This window comes from Passer domesticus, chromosome 3 (assembly GCF_036417665.1).
Source record: "Passer domesticus isolate bPasDom1 chromosome 3, bPasDom1.hap1, whole genome shotgun sequence".
NCBI classification, from domain to species: domain Eukaryota; kingdom Metazoa; phylum Chordata; class Aves; order Passeriformes; family Passeridae; genus Passer; species Passer domesticus.
The window spans coordinates 30,379,306-30,401,371 of NC_087476.1; the positions used below are offsets into that span (position 1 = coordinate 30,379,306).

General features: G+C 36.0%; 1 protein-coding gene across 50 annotated transcripts in view; it reads left to right on the forward strand.

Moving 5' to 3' along the window:
• The window catches only part of RIMS1 (regulating synaptic membrane exocytosis 1), a 305,873-nt gene that overhangs the window by 164,299 nt on the left and 119,508 nt on the right, over nt 1-22,066 (forward strand). For 49 of the 50 annotated variants that reach the window (XM_064412406.1, XM_064412356.1, XM_064412378.1 and 46 more), the window contains 4 exons: nt 14,474-14,541; nt 15,287-15,397; nt 17,319-17,418; nt 18,814-18,937. In XM_064412406.1, coding sequence (XP_064268476.1) covers nt 14,474-14,541; nt 15,287-15,397; nt 17,319-17,418; nt 18,814-18,937 — 403 coding nt within the window. Of the gene's footprint in view, nt 1-2,697; nt 3,061-14,473; nt 14,542-15,286; nt 15,398-17,318; nt 17,419-18,813; nt 18,938-22,066 lie in introns of those variants that run through there. The other variant, XM_064412405.1, reaches the window with a different exon arrangement.

Sequence of the window (22,066 nt, forward strand, 5' to 3'; positions counted from 1 at the left end):
CTTGTCTGGTCCCTGTTCATCTCTCACAATAGCCAGGACCTTTAGAAGCAGATCAGACAGGGCTAGAGTGCAAAATGTCACACACAATACATAATATTGTTTCTGAGACTCCTGAAATTGTATTAGAATATCTTCCCCACTGTAACTTGGCTTTGAGGTCTGGAGACTGCAATACAGATCTTTTTTGTTGCTTCTCTGATTTTCGAATTTAAATTCCAACTTTAAGCATAGGGGTTTATTTACTTGAATTGGTCTTTTTGACCAATTCAAGTAAATAAACAGAATTAAGCTTGGGACCATTCTCTGACTTTCCTCTTTCCAAAAAAAATTGGAAACAGTATGTTTAATGCTTGGAATTTCTTCTCTTAAAACTTGAATAATGGTAGAGTTGTGTGAGATTGAACAATCTCATGCTTTTCTAATGGTGTTAGAAATTTTTATAACTGCAGGAGTACCATACACAGATTAAGATCTAGACCAGCTATTAGCAGGAAGATTATGAAGAGCTAAAATATGGTGGTCAATACCTAACTATCAGATGTGTAGTGTAACATGCCTCAGAAGATAGTGGCAATAAAATCATTTGCAAGTGTACAAACCTGCAGAGATTACAAAGGCATTGTTATCCTGTGCAAAGTTTGAAAGTGTGTTATAACATAATTATATAATTTTACTAGGAAAATGGAATGATGTCCTGTTTTACAGTTAGTTTCCTATGTTTTGATGCTATTAATGATGTAAATGTAAATAGACCAACTATCAACACTTTATTCTTAAGCTGCCAGATGAGCCTTTGGGGCAGCCAGAAAGACTTGATGTCTGTGGGGCTGGGAGGAATGAAATCCACCCTTAGGGATGAGCAATGCACGCTGGAGTTGGTGGTACTCTTATTTTCTGCAAAATGCCCTTTCTGACCACAGAATATTTTTCTGTGGCTCCTCTCTTCCCTTATTTTCAGCAACATACTTGCAGACACCTCTGCCATATGAATTTGTTAGGCTGGGCTGCTTAGGCAGGGCTTGGGCAGAACTCATGGCTGGGGATAGCAGTGGGGAAGATGGGCACAGAGAACTGCCTGCTGGAGGAGCAGGGAGGAGTTATCACAAAGGGGAGTGGGAGACTCTGACAGCTTTAACAACACCATGAGGCACAGACAACCTTTCCAAATGTGTTTGGGAAAACAGTTCATTATTTTTTTTACAGACACATGTATGCATGGGAATGACAGGAAAACTTGAAATACATACAGTACAGTCACATTTACAAATTCTGAGCTTGTGGCAAGCAAGAATATTTCATCTATTGATTTTTGTTATGACAAAATCCCCTGCCTTGTTTAGTACTTGCAGGCGAGGAGAGGTGTGTGTTCAGGACCCAGGTGTGCTGTGTTCTGAAAGTGACACAAAGCCCTCAATGCCTGCCCTGGCAGAAGAGGAGGTCTTTCTTCAAGGAGGAATGCAGAAGGGTCAGCGGATGTGCTGTGGAAGTATCGGGCATTTGGCATACTCAGTCTTTTGTTTCTTTTGCAAGAAATGTTTCTGGCTTTAGGAGAAGGCTGGGTATATGTTCCTTGGTCAGTAGCAGATGATCACTCTTGAAATATGTTAAGACTGGACACTGTTCTCCAAAAAAACCATCTCCTAACAAGGGCATGTCTGTGAATAAAGCAGAGTTAGTTGAATGTTCCTCCTGCTGATACAGTGCTACTGGGGACACTTAAAGTCAGCAGTGGCCGGGGTATTCTGTGGCTTTTCTTGTTGACTGACATGTGGGAATGTGAAAGAGAGTGTTCAGTACCTTGGGTTTGGTCTAGAATTACAGGGAAACAATTTGATTAAAAGCTTATTTTAATTATTACTAATAGATCCATATATTGTTAAGTATGAAAGAGGTGTAAGCTCTCATTAGCTTTACTGTTTATATTTTATCCCTTCTAAGCTTCTCTTTATTTGCTTTCTCACATTTTAGTTTCTAAACAGCAGGGTTTTTTGTATTTTGGATACCCTGCATTGTATTTGGGAAGTCCTGCAGTATGTAGATAGGCTGCAGAAAACCATCTGTTTGTACAGAGGAAGGCTATCTCTGCCACAGAAATAGTTTTATTGTTGTATCATTTGGATACCATTATGGTAGATTTAATACTTTAGTAAATTCTCTTAGCCATAATTCTCTAATCATCTGGCTTTTGCAAATAGAAGTTCTGCTTTTCTCTTTTATCTTGAACATATAATTTGGAATACAAAATATTATTTCCTGGGGGTTTTTATTTGGAGTATACTTTTCTTCAATAAAATTATGTTTCCATGCACACATCTGTTACATATGAAAAGAATTAAATTATCCTATTAATTTGTAAAAACTGGTAAGTTTGTCTCAAGGGCCGTTTGTGTTTTCAGTGTGCTAGAAGTAAATCTGCAGCTTGGGATGTTTTACATAAATTTAAAAAGCCACATTTCCTAAACACAATTGCTTCGTCTATGCAGTTGATTAAACTTGTTCAGTGCACCACTGCTGAATGTAAATAATAACTGCAGCAGTGGTATTGATTACTTAGGTGCCTGAGCTTGTGTCTCCTGTAGGCTTAAAAGCACTAAGAAACTTCTTTCCTGTTCTATCCAGAGAGGAAGGAGCTTTTTCCCCCCTGTCTTGTTTCCTGAGAATCGTTGATTCTGGATTCCTAAAACCATTAACTGTTCCTAAAGGCTGAAGGTCCCTGTCATTGCAGGGAACTAATGCAGTAATCGATGCTTGCTCTACACTGCAGAGATTTGTTTTGCTGACAAGAGCTCTCGTTAGCCCTGTTTGGTGGCACTGGTGTTGAATGTTTGACACTGCAGAACAATTTGGCTTAGAATCAGGACGCAAGGACCTCATGACTTCTTTTCCATCGTCTCCTTCACACTGAAGTGGATTTTTGCTGGCATTACGGTTTTGCTACCGTTGCAGGCTGGATTCAGCAACCTCCTAAATGCCAGCTGTGCTTTGAACATTGTCTTGCTGAAGCTGCTATGTTTGCTGGGTTTCTTCAGTTTCTGCTCCATACGTTGCATTCAGGGACAGGTAAATAAGGAGTTATATAGTGCTGAGGTTTTAATTATAATTTTATATTTTGTATTTTTAAACAAATCTTTTATGAACAGATTATTTAACTGTGCAGTTTTAGTGGAGGTGTTGTACCCTCAGAATGTTAAAGTGTTAATTGTAGCATATATTCAGCTTAAAGAGGGAATAAAAACCATTTTGCTTTTAAGTCTATGTTTCAGTTATGTTTATATTTTGAAAGCTCATGTGTTAAATATAATTTGACAGTAGTGATGCTATATGGAATGAGCTTTCAAACAAAAATCTGTATTTGGAAAGTGCACATCAGAATAAAAATGTGTTTCTGAAAAATAATAATAATAGTCCTATTGCATTATGACTTCTGCATTTTGGAGAAGTCAAGGACAAAGAATTTAGAAATTTACTTCAGGAAACAAATGGAAATTCCTGTGTATTATTTATTTTTGGCAGAAGACAAATGACAAGTCCTCAGTCTCCTGAATCTCCTGAATTATTATTGTCTTAGGATCTTTAAAAAGTTCAGAATGGAATGTGATTCTGTTACTTTTCTTTTTCCATATTATTTAGGTGGAAAAAAATCATCAAAGTGATGTACATAGAATAAAAATATGTTTGTTTATCATAAGATGCAGTTATGGTTATAATAATATATGGGTTATAATAAATGTACACTTCTGGTTATTTTGTAAATAATTTCTGCATGATCATATTGATGCATTGCACTATCTGCTCAGGGAAGGACATCAGCTTTTCCCTTTTGTATTTGAAGTAAGGTCCTCAGCTAAATCACTGAAGGGTCACAGAGGAAAGTGAGAGGAAGGATTCGCCATTGCAAGTTCCTTGGGGATTATGCAATGTGTTGACAGTAACAAATACCTTTAAAATCCTACATCTAAGTAGTTGATAACACATAAATTGATTTTGAGAAGCAGTTTTTTCACTAGAAAGAATTAATCCTAAAGATGTATGATAGAATAAGTAATGAAAGAGGTTTTGCTCTTGAAAATAAAGTTTCAGATACTATATTTTAAGATATATATCTTAGAAATCTATTTAATTTCAACAGAGTTTAGAGGAGAATTAGAGCTTACTGAGGTCAGAATATTGATGGATGCATTCAAGAAAATGTGATTTAACAGCAGTCAAAACAGAGATGGAACAGAAGCAGCAGCAGGAATGTCAGGAAGACAGACTGCTGAGGTTGGGAGAGCCAATGGTCAGCCTTTGCTCTCCATGGAGTTTAAAGGATAAGACTGAGAACACCTTTGGCTAAGGTCAAAGCCTTGCACTCTCTCACACTTTGTAAGTTGTTTATAGGTACCTAAAGTAGCCATTCCCTGTTTCTTCTTCAAGCTGTTCACTGTGTAGATGGCTGCAAACTGCATTCCAGAGGTCTCTTGCACATCTTGGCAAAGTAGATGAAGAGGGTGAAATAGGATTGGGATTGAGAAATACCGAGCAGTGACAGCCTGTGCTGCGGTGATTCGAGGCTGTGCTGTGGGCAATGGACAGTCAGCAGCATGTCTCCAGCCTTTGGAATAGCATGGACCTGGCAGATCTAAAAGATGCTTCAAAATCACACTGAGCCCCACACCCCCTGACTATAGCATTATAATGGACTATTAAACCAGGCTATCTATAGCTCTCTGTCCATTAAATTGGTATCATCTCTCCCCCATAATGACACAGTATCCTAAATATTCTTCTCTGAATACTGAACTGTGTTCTGGAAGGACAGAACCTGAGAGAATGAGCTGTCATCAAGATCAGCTCTTATGTCAGGGTATTGCTTAAGTACAAGGCTGCCCAAAAGACAAACCATGATGGACAGTAAAACAAAACAAAGTCTCCGAAATGAACAACAAAACATTCAGTTCCTCACCAGTCTGACCTTTGGAGGTATTTTTGTAGCAAAAGTAGGAAAAGCCTGGAGTCTTGGTCTCTGGCCAACCCTGTAACTCCCAAAAGGCAAGGATAGTGCTTTTCCAACAGCAGCCAGGCTTGTGTGCCATCCTCTTCTGTTACCATTGAGACCAATTATATCCACTTCATCCTCTTCTGCACTGCCAGTTCTCACCTGGTGGATTTCTCCCTGTTTCTACACTGGATTATCCTGATCTGAATGTGGAGCCATTTCCTTGGCTGCTCTGAACCTGACCCTCTATTTCCAGATTGTTTTTTTCTTGTTTGTCAGGATAGCTTTGTAGTCTGATTCTGGCCTACTGTAAAAAGCCATTCCTTTGTCCTTGGGGGTCAAGTCACTTACAAGTCTAATATGTTTCTGTTTTATTACACGGAACAGTTGTGTGAGTGTTGACTATTACTATGTTCCAGACAAACACAACAGACCCTGCTTAATGAATACTTCAGGGGGTATTTTTACCATTTTTAGCCAAATATAGTTAGAATATATTTAGAATATTATTTTCTAAATAGGTTTTCACCCTATGCTAGATACTTTTTCTGGTGTGGCTCTTAACATGGCATACTCATAAACAGAACTCCTGCTCAAAAGAATGTATTTGACATCTGCTGATACAGCCAAATAATAGCAGGTTCTTTACATAGTATTCTAGGTTGGCAACTACTTGGTACCAAATACTAAGTAGTAGGGACTAAATAGTTGCAGAATTATCTCAGTTGTTTTTGCATACGTCTCTGTTTACATTTTATTTTGTGTTTCTAGTTATGTCTTGTGTGCTTCCTGGTACTGGATCACTGTGAGGTACACACTCAAAGGGAACTTTCCATTGATTCTTCAAGAAAATGAAACATTTGTGATTTAGTTGGTCTATCTTTGGCTGCATTTCTCCCTCTTCTGAACTGGCCTGGTTCTACTTCTAGTGTTGATATTATTTCTTCAATGCTTCCATGATTGCTGGACTCCTTTTGCTGTTGTGGCTGCCTCTTATTTTTCTCAAAGGTTGGAGTGTTTTGCTTTGGTTATTTGGCAATAGCACTTTTTTTGGTTTTGGGTTTGGTTTTTTTTTTTTTTGTGTAGGAAGGTTTTTGGGGTTTTTTTTCTGCTCAGCTTCGTTCTCTTTTTGATGACCATGAGCTTATTCATGATCACATTCTTAACTATTTTCTCTCTACTGGTGGGAAGCAAAGCTCCAAAGATCCTTTGCTCATTGTTTTGCAAGTGTCAGTGATCTCTCAGAGTGCACTCCAAATACTCTCCCTGCAGTATTCCCCTCTGAACTGAAGAAATAAAACCTCTTATTATCTTCTAATGCAGCATAACCGAGGATACTCATGAATGATAATTTAAAAACCCAAAACAAACAAAAACAATAACAAAAAAAACCCCAAAACAAACAAACAAAAAAACCCAAACCAACAAACAAACAAAAACCCCCCACCCCCAAATCAACAAAAAACTAAACCAAAAAACCCCACAGTACTTCTAATGTGTGGGCTGCTGCTTTACAGCCCTACAGCCATTTTCTTTTGTGTTTTCTTCATCCTTGTTAAAATTTCTACCTATTTGGAGTATAGAAACAGCCTGGGGTTTGAAGAGAGTTTATTTTCAGCTTTGATTTTATGATAATTTGTTAATAAATCAGTTTTTAACAAATACTAAAATAGAAAAACTTAAGATTTTTTAAACTCTCTAGGAAAAAAAACAACCTTTTTTGCAATCAAAACCTACTCAATTGTTTTAATGTGCACAGGAGATCAGGAAAAAAACCTAAACCAACCCACACGGGAAAAAAAATTGTGTTATGCTGAAGTACAGCATGGTGTATTTGAAATGCTGGGAATTCTTTCAAAACAGCAGAAAAAATATTAAGAACTTGTCAGGCCTTTAGTGTACTAGGTAGCTGTGTACATACGTTTCCAAAATTATGAGACCATGTGACTTTTTGAGATGACTTGCTATACATTTTACAAATTTCATTATCGGCTGAACGAAAATCTTATCAAAAAATCATATCAAAACTGAAAGTGTTAATTGTATGAAACAGGAATTCAATGAAACTATTGACACAAGTTAGTGTCAATATTGAATTGGAATTAAATAGAAATAATGAATTTCTTCAGAGGAGCTTTAAATTTCCAGAAGGACATCTTCTTCCATCCATCTGCAAAATTAGATTCCACTCAAAAGAGCGATCTCAGTCAGCAAAATCAGAGACAACAATTAGATAGCAAAATTTTCCTTAAATCTTTAAATGCCACAGTATCAAAATCAAAGTGTTTTCCTGCTGATTTTAAGTTCCTAATGCTAACCATTTTTCTGGTATCCTCAAGAAAATATTTTTAATGAAACTTGTAAAATAACTTTCAGATTAAATAGAAGTTCATGCATCTTGCTTAATATTTTACATCTCTAATTCTGTCACACTTTGTCATAACCCTACAGAATATGCTTTTGAGGACCATCCCTCTGTGAATCATACACATTCTTGGACTCACATGCTTTCAATAAGACTCACACACCCTGAGAATAGCAGTTTAGATGGTCTCTGAGATAAAAATAAGAATCTAGCTGAGAAGGGGTTGATGAACTTTTGAAGACTCCGGGTGTTTGAGTGAAGTAACTAAATGTTGGCTCAGGGAGTTAATGAGAAGATTCACTAGACATTCAGGAAACTTAGAACAGCTTCCTTATGTCCTTTGTGTTCATGTTAAAAATTTTGGAAACATTCAAAACTCCTCAGTTTGTTTACTACTGGATAGGCTGTGACATTCTGGTTTTAGGCTTCCATTGGCAAGATTAGTAACCCTTGCTTTCAATAATTTATAAAGCCTTAAAACAACACTGAAATAATTCAGGTGGGTAAGTCCATTTTGTGAAACATAGTAATGTACCAAATTGTGTTTGTGTTGGAAGATCTTTAGAGTAAGCTTCATTCATGAACAGGTGGAGTTCTTCAATATAAAAAAGTACATGTCTAACCTGTACACCTAGTTAAAAGCAAATCACAGTCTCTGACATAAAAATTCTTTGTTGAATAAATATCTGAGTAAGAAACTCATTTTAAACAGATCACAGAAAATTGTCCTTTTTGCCCAGACAAAAAAATTATATATTGAAAAACTTTTTCATAATCAGCCATGGGCAAACCATTCCTTTACAAAATAAAAAATAGTTATGAATTTGAAAACTCTTGTAAAGGATCAAATTTGCCATGGTAACTAGGGGAGAAGTCAAATGGATTTTCCTTTTCACTAGATTTTAGCTTGATATTAGTGCCCTTAACTATCTACATAATATTTTGTAAGTTCACTACTTCCTTGCCTAATTATTTCCGTATTTCTTGTTTGAAAATATCAATCAGCATCACTTTGTTCACAATGTACTACCACTTTAAAAAAGATTTCTAAACTGAGGGATTTGTTTCAAAATAAGAAGTGTTTATTTTGTATGAGGAAGAGTATGAAATGTCCTTATCTTCTAATGCAAAAGATATAATAACCATTTATTCTCAGTTTGTATTGAATAAGCCCAGGTTGTCAGTTATCTAAATCTGAAAGCCTAGAGCTTGATAAAGCCGTGTACACCCTTTTCCAGTTGTTTTTTTGTTACTCAGAAATTTAATTAAGATACAGAAAAGTAATTTTATATCTCATCATTAAATGAAAATGCCTGAATAAACACTGAATTGAGGGAGCAATTTAAGAGGCTAGTTCTAGCTTTGAGAGCCGTGTGCCACATTTGTATCTGAAATAGGAGTATTATATATAAGAATTGTCACTTCTAAGGTGTACCAGTCTTTATTTTAACTTTGGAATCTTACAGCATGTTAATATTCCGTGCTTAGGACATTTACCAACAGGGAACTAAAGTCCATGCAATTATATATTTTCACTACAAAAGAAAATCCAACATTTCACAGCCTTGTGGTGTATTCTTCCCACAAACTGCATGAGCCAGCCTGTCCTTGAACTGTGTAGATGGTAAAACACAGATCTTGTCCTGCAAGGATTTAAGTTCTTAACTGTAGACGTCTGAAGTGGGTTGCTTTGAGACTAAGAGATAATGAGCATTTTTGTGAAGCTTTCTGTATTTCTATATAAACAGGCAGTTGGTAGCTTTTGAATTCTCTGCTTGCCACATTAGTGTGAGGGCAAGGCAGGGTACTCACATATTCTCTTTGTGGGGTTAGTTAGCAGCTTGACCTGGAATGATTTTAGCATATGTTGTTTATACACTGAATTATTTTTTGATAAAACAATACCATGTTTTTTCCTGGGTGTAGACATATTTTCCTGCTTAACAATAGGATGTACCACATCTGTAGCAGCTCACCAGAGGGATTGTCCAAGCAGCCTGGGATCAGGTTAGGAAAGCTGAATTAAAGCTAGAATTAAATCTGGCTAGGGACATAAAGAGCAACAAGGAAAGTGGCTATAGTGTGTTAGTAATAAAAAGAAGACTGGAGAACATGTGGTCTCTCTCCAGAAGGAAGGAGGAGACCTGATTGGAATATGGAGAAGGCTGAGGTACTGAATTACTTTTTCCCTTAGTCTTCACTGAGAGTTGCTCCAGCCACACTGCCCAGGCTGCCACAGACAAAGGCAGGAACTGGGGGATCTAGAAAGTGCCCACTCTAGCAGATCAGGTTTGAGACCATCTAAGGAACATTCAGGTGGAAAAGCCCATGGGGCCTGATGAGATGCATCTGCTGCTCCTGAGAAACTGGTAGATGAAATGGTTAAGCCACTATCTATCTTATTTCTGAAGTTGTAGCAATCTGATGAGGTTCCCACTGCCTGGAAAAGTGGAAACATAACCCTCATTTTTAAAAAGACAAAAAAAAAAAAAAGGAGATGTTGGGAACTACAGGCCAGCCTGACCTTTGTGCCCAGCAAAATCATAGAGCAGATCATCCTGGAAACTGTGCTAAGGAAACTGGAAAATAAGAAGGTGATTGATGAGAGCCAACAAGGCTTCTCTAAAGGCAAATAGTGCATGACCAATTTAGTTGCCTTCTACAGTGAGGTTACAGCATAAAGGAAGAGTGACATCAGCTACCTGGACTTGTGCAAGGAATTTGACACTGTCTCATATATGGCATCCCTGTCTCTAAACTGGAGAGAGATGGATTACATCAACAGACCCCAAGTACAGACTGTGTGGGGAATGGATTGAGAGCAGTCCTGAGGAGAGGAACTTGAGAGGTGTTGGTGAATGAAAAGCTCAACGTGAGCTGGCAGCTTGTAGCCTCAAAAGCCAAATACATCCTGGGCTGCCTCAAAAGCAGCATGGCCAGCAGGTTGAGGGAGGTGATTCTGTCCCTCTCCTCCACTGTGATGAGATACCACTTGGAGTGCTGCATCCAAGTCTGGGCTCCTGACATATGCATGATATGGACCTGCTGGAGTGAGTCCAGAGAAGGCTGTGGAGATGGTCAGAGGATGGAAGCATGTCTCCTATGAAGACAGGCTGAGAGAGTTGGGGTTGTTCATCCTGAAGAGGAGGCTCTGGCAAGACCTTCTATAGCTCTTCACTACCTAAAGGAGGACTAGAACAAACCTGCAGAAGAACTTTTTACAAGTGATTATAGTGATGGGACACAGGAGAATGGCTTCAAACTGAAAAAGAGCGTATTTAGATAAGATCTTGACTGTGAATGGGATGAGGTGCTGGAACAGGTTGCCCAGAGAAGTTGTGGGTGCCCCTTCCCTGGCAGTGTTCAAAGCCAGGTTGGATGGGGCTAGGAGCAACCGGGTCTAGTGGAAGATGTGGTTGGAATGATCTAAATGATCTTTAAGATCTTTTCCAGCCCAAGCCATTCTGTGATTCTATGGGTTAGAGAAATGTAGTCTGACTGTTCACTTTGCAGAGTAATTTTAGATGTAGCCTCTGAAAAATATTTATCTAAGTTTCTTAGTTATCTTGTGGAACTGCTGCATTAATTAGCAGATGCATACTGCTAATGGTCAATTAAGTGCCTAACACGGGCTGACTCTTATCATAAGATTGTGCTTGTTGTCTTAAGTAACTCCTGCAAATCCAGCATATAGGGATTTGAGGAAATCACTGAAGCACATTCTTTGCTGATTGTCAGTAGTCTCTGAATATCGTTTGGATGGATTTGGGAATACATCTTGGGGTATTTTATCCTCAGTATTCAAGATTCTTTGAAAATCAGCATGACTGTTCATACACAATAACAGACCCTTTCATATGTTGTGCTTGTTTTGGCTTTGAGAGAGGGACAAAACTGTTTTTTCCAGAACTCCTCAACTTTTCAGGATGTCACTTGAAATCACAGTATCCCAGCATTAGTTTTTGGTTGGAGAATGCTGTTGAAGACAAAGTATTTTCGAGAAAATGGATTTTTAATGGTATGAGTTAGCTTTCCCTTTATTTTGAAAGCACACTTATTGTGGATATAGAAACAATGAGATTTTATTAAGAGTTTTACTCCCCGTCTTGAATTTTGACGGTAGGCTGCAAAAGATTCATGGAAAAAGCTCAACACATTTGTGTCTTGTAAGTTATTATTGCATCCATGTGCATCCAAGAGTAAAGTAATTGAGCGGCAGCATGTTAATAGGAAAAACATTTCCTTGCTGTTAGGATACAACTTCTTAATTCTTCCCTTAGGAAATAAGGTTTTACAATTATTTACAAATAGTCTGTTTTACTCAGTTGGTCTTAAGGAAATCAAACATTAAAACTGCAAATGCATTTTTAATAATATGTTTTGGAAATACATCAGTAGTGTACAAAAATAATATTACAGTACATGTATATTTTCATGGGAGCTTATTATTTTTAAGTTGTTCATGTTTTTATAGAATGGTTTCAAAAGTATTGAAAAGCAGTTTAAGCCTATTATTTGCTCCTTATAAAATTAGTTTTTCCCTCCCTTTAATGTCTTTTTTTTTTTTTTGTTTTACTACTTGTTTTTAATGACTTTTACCAATGGAGACTGTTCTGTGTGTGTAGGGATTTTTGTTTTCAGTTTTGGTGGGGGTTTTCTGGAGAAAACCTGAAATTTTGAAGCTATGCTCTTAGTGACTTTTTGCATGTTATTTACCTATTCCTGGATCTCTATAATGCTGCTGCAGTGAAGATATTTTGTGTAGTTAAACAGAGTGAGTTCTGGAGTATTGCAGTGCAAGCATGGCATAAATAGACATTAGGCAAAGAAACAGCGATGGCACAGGATGACCAAGGAGAAATTATTTTCAAAGATATAACAGAGTACTGAACTGCAGATGTTCCTAGTATCAGTGTTGCTGGCATAAAATATTTTTAATGCCCATTTGGGGAGTTTTTTCATTTGTGTCTTAACTTTTATGTCCTATTTGAAGAGTGTTTATGAATAGATTAACTGACATTTTCCATTGTATAATCTTTTTTATAGTTGTAAATTGCCCCTGATGTTTGTGTGCCAGTGGTCTGTATCATACTGAATTTTAATGGAAATCTTAAAATTGAGTCATTTTTAAAGATTGTGTACTTTTCTCTCCTCAATTCACATATTCTTGCATCTTTTAAAGTATTCACCAAATGGTAGACTTACCACTTTCAGTGACATTCATTCAAGATGTTTGATTTGATAGCTGTCTTTATAGCTTCTGAGCATATCTTTCATGTTCCAGCTCAGTAGAGCTGCAGTGCAGATCCTGCTCTCAGCTTTTGAAAGCAGAGGGTGAGGGAGTTGGTGTTGTGGCCAGCATCTGCAGACAGAAGGGGGGAAAGGGACAGACACCTAAAGGTTTAGATGTGGGAAGGAGGGTGCAGGAATGTAGCTTAGCATCAAAGGATTTGAGGTTAAAGAGGGATTAAAATACAGAACCTTAAGAAAGGACACTAAAGCCAGAAGCAGATGTTGACAGAAAAAAATGGGCAGGGAAGAAGAGGCAGCAAAGGGTAGGTAGATGGTGAGAATAGGAAAATCAGCAGGTTAGACAAGACAGAAGATGTATGAGAGGATCTTGCTACAGCAGGGATTTGATGGAGAAGGATGCTAGGTGTATGAATTAAATGGTCATGGATCTGCAGTAACCTGGAGGAAGACCAGCAAGGAAACTAGGAGCAAGAAGCTGCATCTAGGAAGGGAGGAAAAGAAAGCAGGGAACAAGGAGGGTCAGCAGAAATGTGTTTGAGGACTTGGATACATTCATCTGCATGTTAGAGCTGACATTTGTTCCCTCCTGAACATTTCTCTATTGCTAAGCAAATAACTCTAAAACAAGAAGACAAAGTGTGTTGTGTTTGGCATGTGGCAGATTCGCCCACACAGGAGACTGTTGATTTTTGGTGTTACTGTTGAGTCCATTACTGAAACTTGGGGAGCTCTGTACCATAGGTTTGAGCTTACTGCCAGCATTGCTGGTGTCAGTGTAGTTTGTGGGTTTGTCTTTGTTCTGGTAATTTTGAAGTTTACAGAGGCACAAGGAAGGATCCTAAAAATAAAACTGAAAGATCTTTAATGTGATTTAATGTGTTTTCCAAATCTGCAGAACTGCAGTAGCTAATGAAACCACAAACTGCCTCATGCACTTATGCATATGATAGTAATATGCTGTTTAAAAATAAACGTGGGCATATGATCATGTGGATGGTAAGCTATTAAAGGTAGTATGAGTTACAGAGAATGTTACAACTTGTAATTTATAATTTGCATCTAAGTATTTGTAGAGAAAGAATAAAAAAAAAATCTCTGCACGTAAAGGTATCTTCTCCCTTCCATGCTCTGTTTGGGCTTCTATTAGATCTCTGCTCTTACTAGAACACAGGCATCTAACAATAGTGTTATAGAGATCGGTTCTATAAAGTAAGATATTGAAGATATATTGCCAAAAATGCCATCCTTGTCCTGATAGGCTTCCAGACCACTGTAATTCATGGTCTTTTTCTTGAGGTACACAGCATATAAGTTTGTCCCAAGTGAAGAGAAGATTGCAGCTTTGTACCTGCAGTTGGTACTATTTGCTGTATTTGTGTGGCTGTTCCCTCTGGCACTCTATTTCCTGCTCCTGTGCCTCTCCCTCTGTACAGTGCCTGTTGTCACAACATTGATCTCTGCAGATTCTAGAGTGTGGTTGGCCATTCTGTCCTTAACTATAGATAAGTGCCCATTTTGTGGAGTATTCCCTCTCGTGTCATCATTAGCTGTGGTCCTGTGTGTTTGCTATGGAGATGGTGGGGAGGAGGAGGGCTGTGAATGTGATGCTTTGGGGTCCATTCTTGGACTGAGCAAAGGTAAAAATAGACAGTGTGCACAACCAATTCTAAGGTGCAATTCATGAAAAACAAGAAGTCCAATTTAATGCATTATTTTATATTAATTCAAATTGGCGTATTGATTGGAATCATAATATCAATTTTGTATTTGCTTCATCAAACGATTGCACTTTAAAATTAATGCATGCAGAAGTAATCATTCATACATCTTTCTCTGTTTGAGAGATTACACATTTCTTTCTATTCATATTCTTCCAGGTGACTTGGATTATTACTGGCTGGATCCTGCCACGTGGCACAGCAGGGAGACGTCCCCTATTAGCTCGGTAAGAAATAGAAAAATAGGGATTCATAAGTATAAATTAAAATGTTTGCTAATTATTTCAGTCCAGCATAGATATTTGATTGTAAAAAAATATTCTATACAAATCATATGAAAATTTGTTTTAGACTACCAAGGAAATGGAAATCAGAAAGAAAGTTTTACCAAAATGCATATTTGTAAAATTGCCTGAATTTTAACTTGACTTTAATTCCTTTATAAACATGGCACTTAATTTCACAATGAACCAAAAAAAAAGCAGTTGTGAATGTGATGCTGCTCTGGGAAAGATTAGTGATTTTTTTTAAGACTTGGAAACCATAATTTTGATTTTGTTATATAATGAACCCTCATATAGTAGACCTGCATATCATGTGTTATTCTAAAGAACAGAATTTCTGAATGCACTTTTCAGAGCTGTGCAATTGAAAAATAACTATTTAATTTTATTCACTAACATGTATTTAAAATGTTTAATTGCACTGAAGTTTGAACTGTATTATAGTTCTATCTGTAGACTTAACGCAGAAATTTTCTTACAAGAGGCATAAATGTTTACTGTAGCCAGGGTCCAACTGATATACTCATAGAAAACTCAGGTGTATTATGTAACACATCTGAAGGATGTTCGTGTCAACTGTGACATGATGATACAGTAATTTTAATGGTTTATACATGTACATGTAAATCCTGGAGGATGGTCACACTTTTTAAATTCCAATTCAATTTAATTGCTTGTTTTTTAACAGCATCCCGTGACGTGGCAGCCTTCCAAAGAGGGAGATCGCTTAATTGGGCGTGTTATTCTCAACAAGAGAACAACCATGCCTAAAGAATCAGGTGCATTACTGGGGCTAAAAGTAAGTGTTACATGATTTATGTGCTAAATGAACAAAAGTGCCACTGACCTTAGACATATAAGTGTAACCCATTAAATCAGAGGACTCTCCAATCACATAGTTTTTTGACAAAAAATGTATTCCTCTCTTTTCCTAAATTTTGAAAGTTATACAGATAAATTATGACTATAAATACATTTACTCCTTCTATACTGTCTTCAGTAATCCATGACAAAATTTTGATTAAAAAGGTTACTTTTATTCAGCTTCCTGTCTGCAAGACATGTAACTACACATGGCATTAATGGAGTCTTGCCTTTTCTAGCTCTGCTGTTAGCAATTTAGTCAAGTAATTCATCTTATTATCCACATACATAAATTGGGATGCAAATTCGTACAAGGTCAGTGTACACAACCATTTGAAAACAGAAATTTTGTACAAAGAAACCAAATATTTCACAAAAATCCTCTTAAATCATGGTAGAGGTTATATTAAATGTAATTCCAGTTAATCTAGTACCCCAGAATTGATATATTGGCAATACTGTCCAATTTATTTAAATCCCTAATTTACGATTTTAGTAGACTTTTAGGTTCATGTGTCTGAATTGCCAGAACACTTAAAAGAGAGTTCTGTTTCTGAAGCTCGTGGGGAATACAGTGTACCAGTTCAAGTATTTCTCTCTCTGTGTATGTTTTTAAATCTATGGGGCAACAAAGATGACTGATGGAATTTAATTTGGGTGCCCTCCCCTTTCCACTGAGAACAACAGAAAGAATGCAAGATCTGAAATATTCCCACCTTGGAATGAGATAGTGTGGCATGGTAATACAAAAGATAAAAACAGCTTCATTCTACTAAATGTTTAGTAGTCTATAGCACAAAGCTCATCTTTGCTGCCAGCAAACAATTCTATTTGAATATGTTAGAAAAAAAGGTTGGGCCAAGTAGGAAATGTCGATTGTAGAGTTGTTTCTCTTTGATTTTTCAAGTTTCAGTTGTATGTAATGTGGTCTAAGGTCCTCACTGATGAATTTTACACACTATCATGTGACAATATTGTTGGCAGATAGGCTTCTGGATACTTTTTTAATATTAAAGCTCCTGCTAATTTTTGTGATTGCAACGTGGGGAACTAATACCTAATGAAATATCATTCTGCTCTTTCATTTTATTATAAAAATCCTCTGGGATCTTCCTGACCAAAAATAAACCAGAACAAAAAACCCCTCACCTGACTGGAGAGAGTAAGATAGTTAAAGAGATACCAAGTCAGCAAGACTACATTTTCATTGTATATTATTTAAAATCTGGCCCTCTTGAGAGCATGTGGTTTTTTTCCAATCCTCATCCCTGTATCCTGTAGTCATCCTCAAAAACAGATCTTCAGTTTCAGTTTCTCTTCTGCTCTACTAAAGCCAGAAGTTGCTGGTTTGTCCTGTCATGTTCTTGGATGAGAGTGCCTATGTTTTAGCATCATCAGCATTCTTATGAACTCGTTACCCATATTTGATAGTAGTGATTTGCTGAGTTTTCAATTGATGTACCAGCTGCATTTTGGGATTTCATATGCTTGAAATGATGTGCACTTGCCATTTAAATTTGAGTACGTGACAGACAATTGTTTGTAAAAAGTGAATTTGCCTGGTTATTTATTGAGGAGTGTTCTTTCTGCAACAAATGTAGGTACTTAGCAAACTGCATAAGATTGATTGGTCAAACACAGTAAAAAGGAATACCAATTTTATTCTGTGTCAGCTTTACTTCTTTTTGTCTTTAAGCCTCTCTGAAACTCAAATTGACAATAGGTTTGCCTATGAGCAATTCAGGTGTAATTTAAAAAATTATGTGAAAACTGATTACTTTTCATACAAATATATTTGTGCTCTATGTGACATCTGGTTGGTGGCTTGGAGACTCACAAATTTGTGATCAACTTAGGTTGTTGGAGGAAAAATGACAGAATTAGGACGACTCGGTGCCTTCATTACCAAAGTGAAGAAAGGTAGCTTGGCTGATGTGGTGGGGCATCTCAGAGCAGGTAAATCAATCAGTTGCATATGAAATATACTGTCTTTTAGTGATGCCCTATTGCATGCAACCTTACATTTATGCAAACATTTTTCATGTGTTATGGTAATATTTTTTAAATACAGAACAATACTGTAATGTTATTATGAAATGCCATACATTTCTAATTTATTATGAACATTAATTGCTTGGATGTGTGAGCAAAACAAAAGACACTCCTGAGGAATGCTGGTCAGAGGACTGGGTGACACTGGTAAATTTTTGTTTGCTAGGTCAGGAGATACTTATTACACACCACAGAAGCAATGCAAACTTTTTTTTTTTTGTGGCAAACAAAATTCACATCACTGAAGGATGACACACTGCATACACAGTTGATTTTATTAGTGTCCCTTTCAGTGTTAACTGTTACAAATGAAAATGGAAAAGAAGCCAAAAAATTGGTCCTAAAATATTTCATTTCTATTAGATGTATATATTGCACTTACAAATAAATGGCTGTGCTAATGGCACTTTTCAGGCTTCTAAAGGAAGTGAGAATTATGCACAGCATTCGGTTTTCATAGTCACTTCTTAATGGTTTATATTTTTACTATAGCTCTAAGCGACTACTTTCCAAATGTTGTCTTAGCAAACCAAAGTACCTATGTAGTGCCTTAAGAACCCTGAAGTTCCAATGCCAATGTGGATGGCTTCAGGATAATTGTGTGAAGCAGATAGTAATAAGGAACCAGAAAGGATGATGAGTCTCTAACAATATTCTACTTTTTTGGCATTTTTAGTTCTTTCTTTCTTACCAAATCAGCACCAACTATTTATAGTTGTTTATAGATTTTAAATGCATATTATAATTATAGGAAATAAATTTGTCTCCACTAATCTTAAACCATTTGGGCTGAAATCCTAATTTTCTATTTCTGGTCTATGTTTTTTTTGGAGGGGGGGCTTTTTAATGAAAGCTATTTTTCTAGTTTTAGAGCCAAAGTTGTTTCTCAGAAAAAATTATTGTTTTGGATGTTTCCAGTGAGTGAAAGTCTGTTCGTCCTATTGCGTGGGACTGGAGCATACAAAAAAGGCATGGATGAGTCCTTGCAGTTAGAAAAAGCACTTTTTCCTTATAAAAAACATCCAAAATTTGGGTAGTTGATAAAACTTGGAGTAATTGTACAAACTTCAATAATTTTAATAATTGCAAATATGAAGTCTTGCACAAGGAACAGAACATCCTTGTGCCAAAGTAAGCACTGGGAGCCAACCAGCTAAAAAGCACCTTGGCAGGAAAGCGTCTGAAAGTTTCAGTACAGCTCTTTCATGATTTTAAATTATTTTTATGTTACTTGAAAATACAGATTTCATTCTTTGTGAAAGAATATGAAAGTGAGATAAACTTCTCTTTAAATTCAAGGGGATGAAGTTCTAGAATGGAATGGTAAACCCTTGCCTGGAGCTACAAATGAAGAAGTTTACAACATTATTTTAGAATCAAAATCAGAACCTCAAGTTGAAATCATTGTTTCAAGGCCTATTGGGTAAGGTTAAAGACTTGCTTCTTTAGCATAGTTATTGCTTCTGTTAATAGGAATCTTAAAGGGATTATTTGTGAGTTAATTTTTTTTTATTGCTTAATAATGGGATACAATTCTCTTTCTGTTACTGACATTCTGTATAGTCTGTTTTCTTCACTACCATTTGTGCCTTTGCAGTGACATATAAGCATGAATATTGTTTTCTGTGTGGTCAAAGTACTATAAAGGCTTTTTCCAAGTGGGTTAGGTACACTTGTGCATGACAAACTTTTGGTTTTCAGGCTTTCAGTCTACTAGATCAGAGTATAAATGTCTTCATGAGTGGAGGGAAGCATTGCAGGATTGTAGTAAGCCAATACTAGTAGGATTTTAAACAGGCCTTCTTTAAAAAGCTAAAAAAAGAAACACAAAACTCATAATTGAAAAGACTGTATTTACCCTTAAATTTTTGTTGTTGAAGTCAACCATGGAAGCAAAAGATTCAATCAAAAATTACCATAAATATGTTATGTTTATAATCTCTATTTTTTAAATTATGAACCCAGGTTTGGAGTTTTGTGACAACAATTCTTGTATTCTGTTTCCCCAAATACACCTTAGAAGGAAAATAATATCTGTGAAATTGATAAAATTGGGGGGATTGGCCCTGCATTAGTGATATCAGGAATGTTTTCAGCTAGGTCTTAGAAAATTGAATATGAATAATTTATTGTAAATTCACATTTATCTTGTGAAACAGAGTCACATGATTTACAATTAGAAGTGATTCTTTTAAATTTGCTATTTTCATCTTAATTATAATTTTTGCTTATCTCAAATATGATACTTTTTCAGTATTAGAAAGAAAAAATATTCATTTTCTTTCTGACTAAAATATCCTTTTATATTTTGATTATTGATTTTGTCTGTGCTATGAGAGTGTAGCTATATTTTGCAAATAAATTTTGCCTTTTTAATGGCAATCTCTATTAAAAGTACTTTAAAAATTGACATTAATAGGTAATTCTACCTATCAGTTTGACCTTCTAATGGAAAATGAAAATCTGATGCAATAATAGTGGCTGTTAAATGCTATAATTGCCATTCCCAGCTGAAGACTCTGGGAAAGTAGAAGCTTTATTTTGCATTTTTTGAGATAAATTAGGAGATACTCTTAAAAGAAAATTGCAAATTCAGTTGTACAGCTTTGTTATTAAAAATAATATGCCTTAAGGATATTTTAGGAAGTCTAGTTTTTATATTTAAACCAGCAAAAAAATAAATATGTTGATACTGGACGTGACTTGAATTCCACATTTCAGTAGAAGAAAACATGGAAATGGATTTGTACAACTGTAGAACTGATGTAAAAGGAAAGAGCTAGATTAGCATTTTAAACAATAGACTTTAGACATGTTTATTGCTGTCAGTGTTGCAAATTTTGTGTGCCCTTAAACTTCTAAGACAACTTCAGTATTAAACCAAATATATTCTTTAGTTTACAAATTTGATAAATCTATTAGTTTAGAAAAATTAAGTACAAGGTGACTGCATTCTAGTGGCACATTCCTGAAGAAAAACTGAAAAAATATCAACATTTTTGTAAGTTTGTTGAAAATCAAAGAATGTTTGTGAATCTGAACAGTGGATTTTACATTAGAGTAGCGCACCCAGAAATAGGACCAATAAAATGTAAAGCTCTTCTTTGGATGACCCATACATATATTTTCATACACAATATATAGTCAAAAGTAGATCACACTAGATTTTGCTTTTGTTTTGAGATAAATGGAGTCTTGGCATGGAGTTTTTTTGCATATTAGAACAACATTTTTCTTGTAGATTTATGTCTCTATAGATTTTTAATATTATTTTTCTTTTGCTTGAGGATCAGGTTGTTTTTTTGGGATTTTATGAAAAAAAAAATATCTCTAGAGAATAGACCTTTAAAATTTAGATCCCTTCTATACTGCAGTAATGAGTTAAAGTGCAGTTCTTTTATGTTAGGTTGGGATTTACATGTCTGTCATCTGAAAATAGCCAAAAATTTCAGACATTGTACGACAAAGAAAATCCTAATAGTAGTTATCAAAAGAAAGAGCATGCTGCACAGGATTTCCTTTTTTCCCTTTTTATATATTTTTCTTTAATAATTATGATTTATGTAAATTGTGTTGCATAATGGAAAATGAATTGCTTGATTAACAAATTACCTTGATTTTGTCCCTATCTCCACTTTGTCTTGTTTTCCAAACTGTGTGTGGTTTCAGATTCATGACAGGGAATTTTATTTCATCCCATCCAACACATCTACTTTGTCAAAGTTTGGTGGGTACTTCTAGGTGCTGAGTAAGCAAAATTTATGTTGCTTGATACAGCATTAAATGATAATGCATTACAGCAAAAAATTCCTGTGAGGGAATAAGTTCCCGAAAGGCTTGAAAATGGTGCTTCATCTACATAATTTAAGTGTTTTCATCTCTCAGTATTAATAATGCAAATAATGTACCAGCAATTTTAATGGTCTTGATTTAAAAATTCCTAGCCTATTAGGTCTAAAAAGGCCAAACATGACACAGTTTGCCTTAAGTGAATAATGGAAGGACTGTAAGCCCACAAATTAGGCTGCCAGTTACAAAACTGCGGTCTAAACAATTTGTTCAGTCTTGTAAATTTGGATTTCTCTGTCTGCCAGCAAATGTAATTTTAAGTAATGGATAATTGTAGGATGTTTATTAGAGAAAAATGTGAAGCACATAACACTATTAGCAGCTAAAGGCATAACAACAATAAACAGTATAACCACAATAGTACTGGGGAAACTCCATAGAAACTAATTGACACTAATTCTAATGGCTGCAACACAAGGTAGATAAGAAACCTATAAAAAGTAGAATTAATGGGTTGGCTATCTCAATATAAGGAGAAGAATTACCTATGAATATGCATACAATGTGAGAGGTGGTTAACATAAGACAGCACAGAAAGTCCTCTGGCAATATACTTTTCAGAGAAGAAGCATGGCATGGTAACTAACTCACCATCTTTTGTGTGCTCTATGGGATAGTGCAGGTAAAACAAATGCTTTTTCATTTTTTTCTGTTTTCTTTGTCAGATGCTAGCTATCTTTGCTTAGATTTCCACAGATAATGC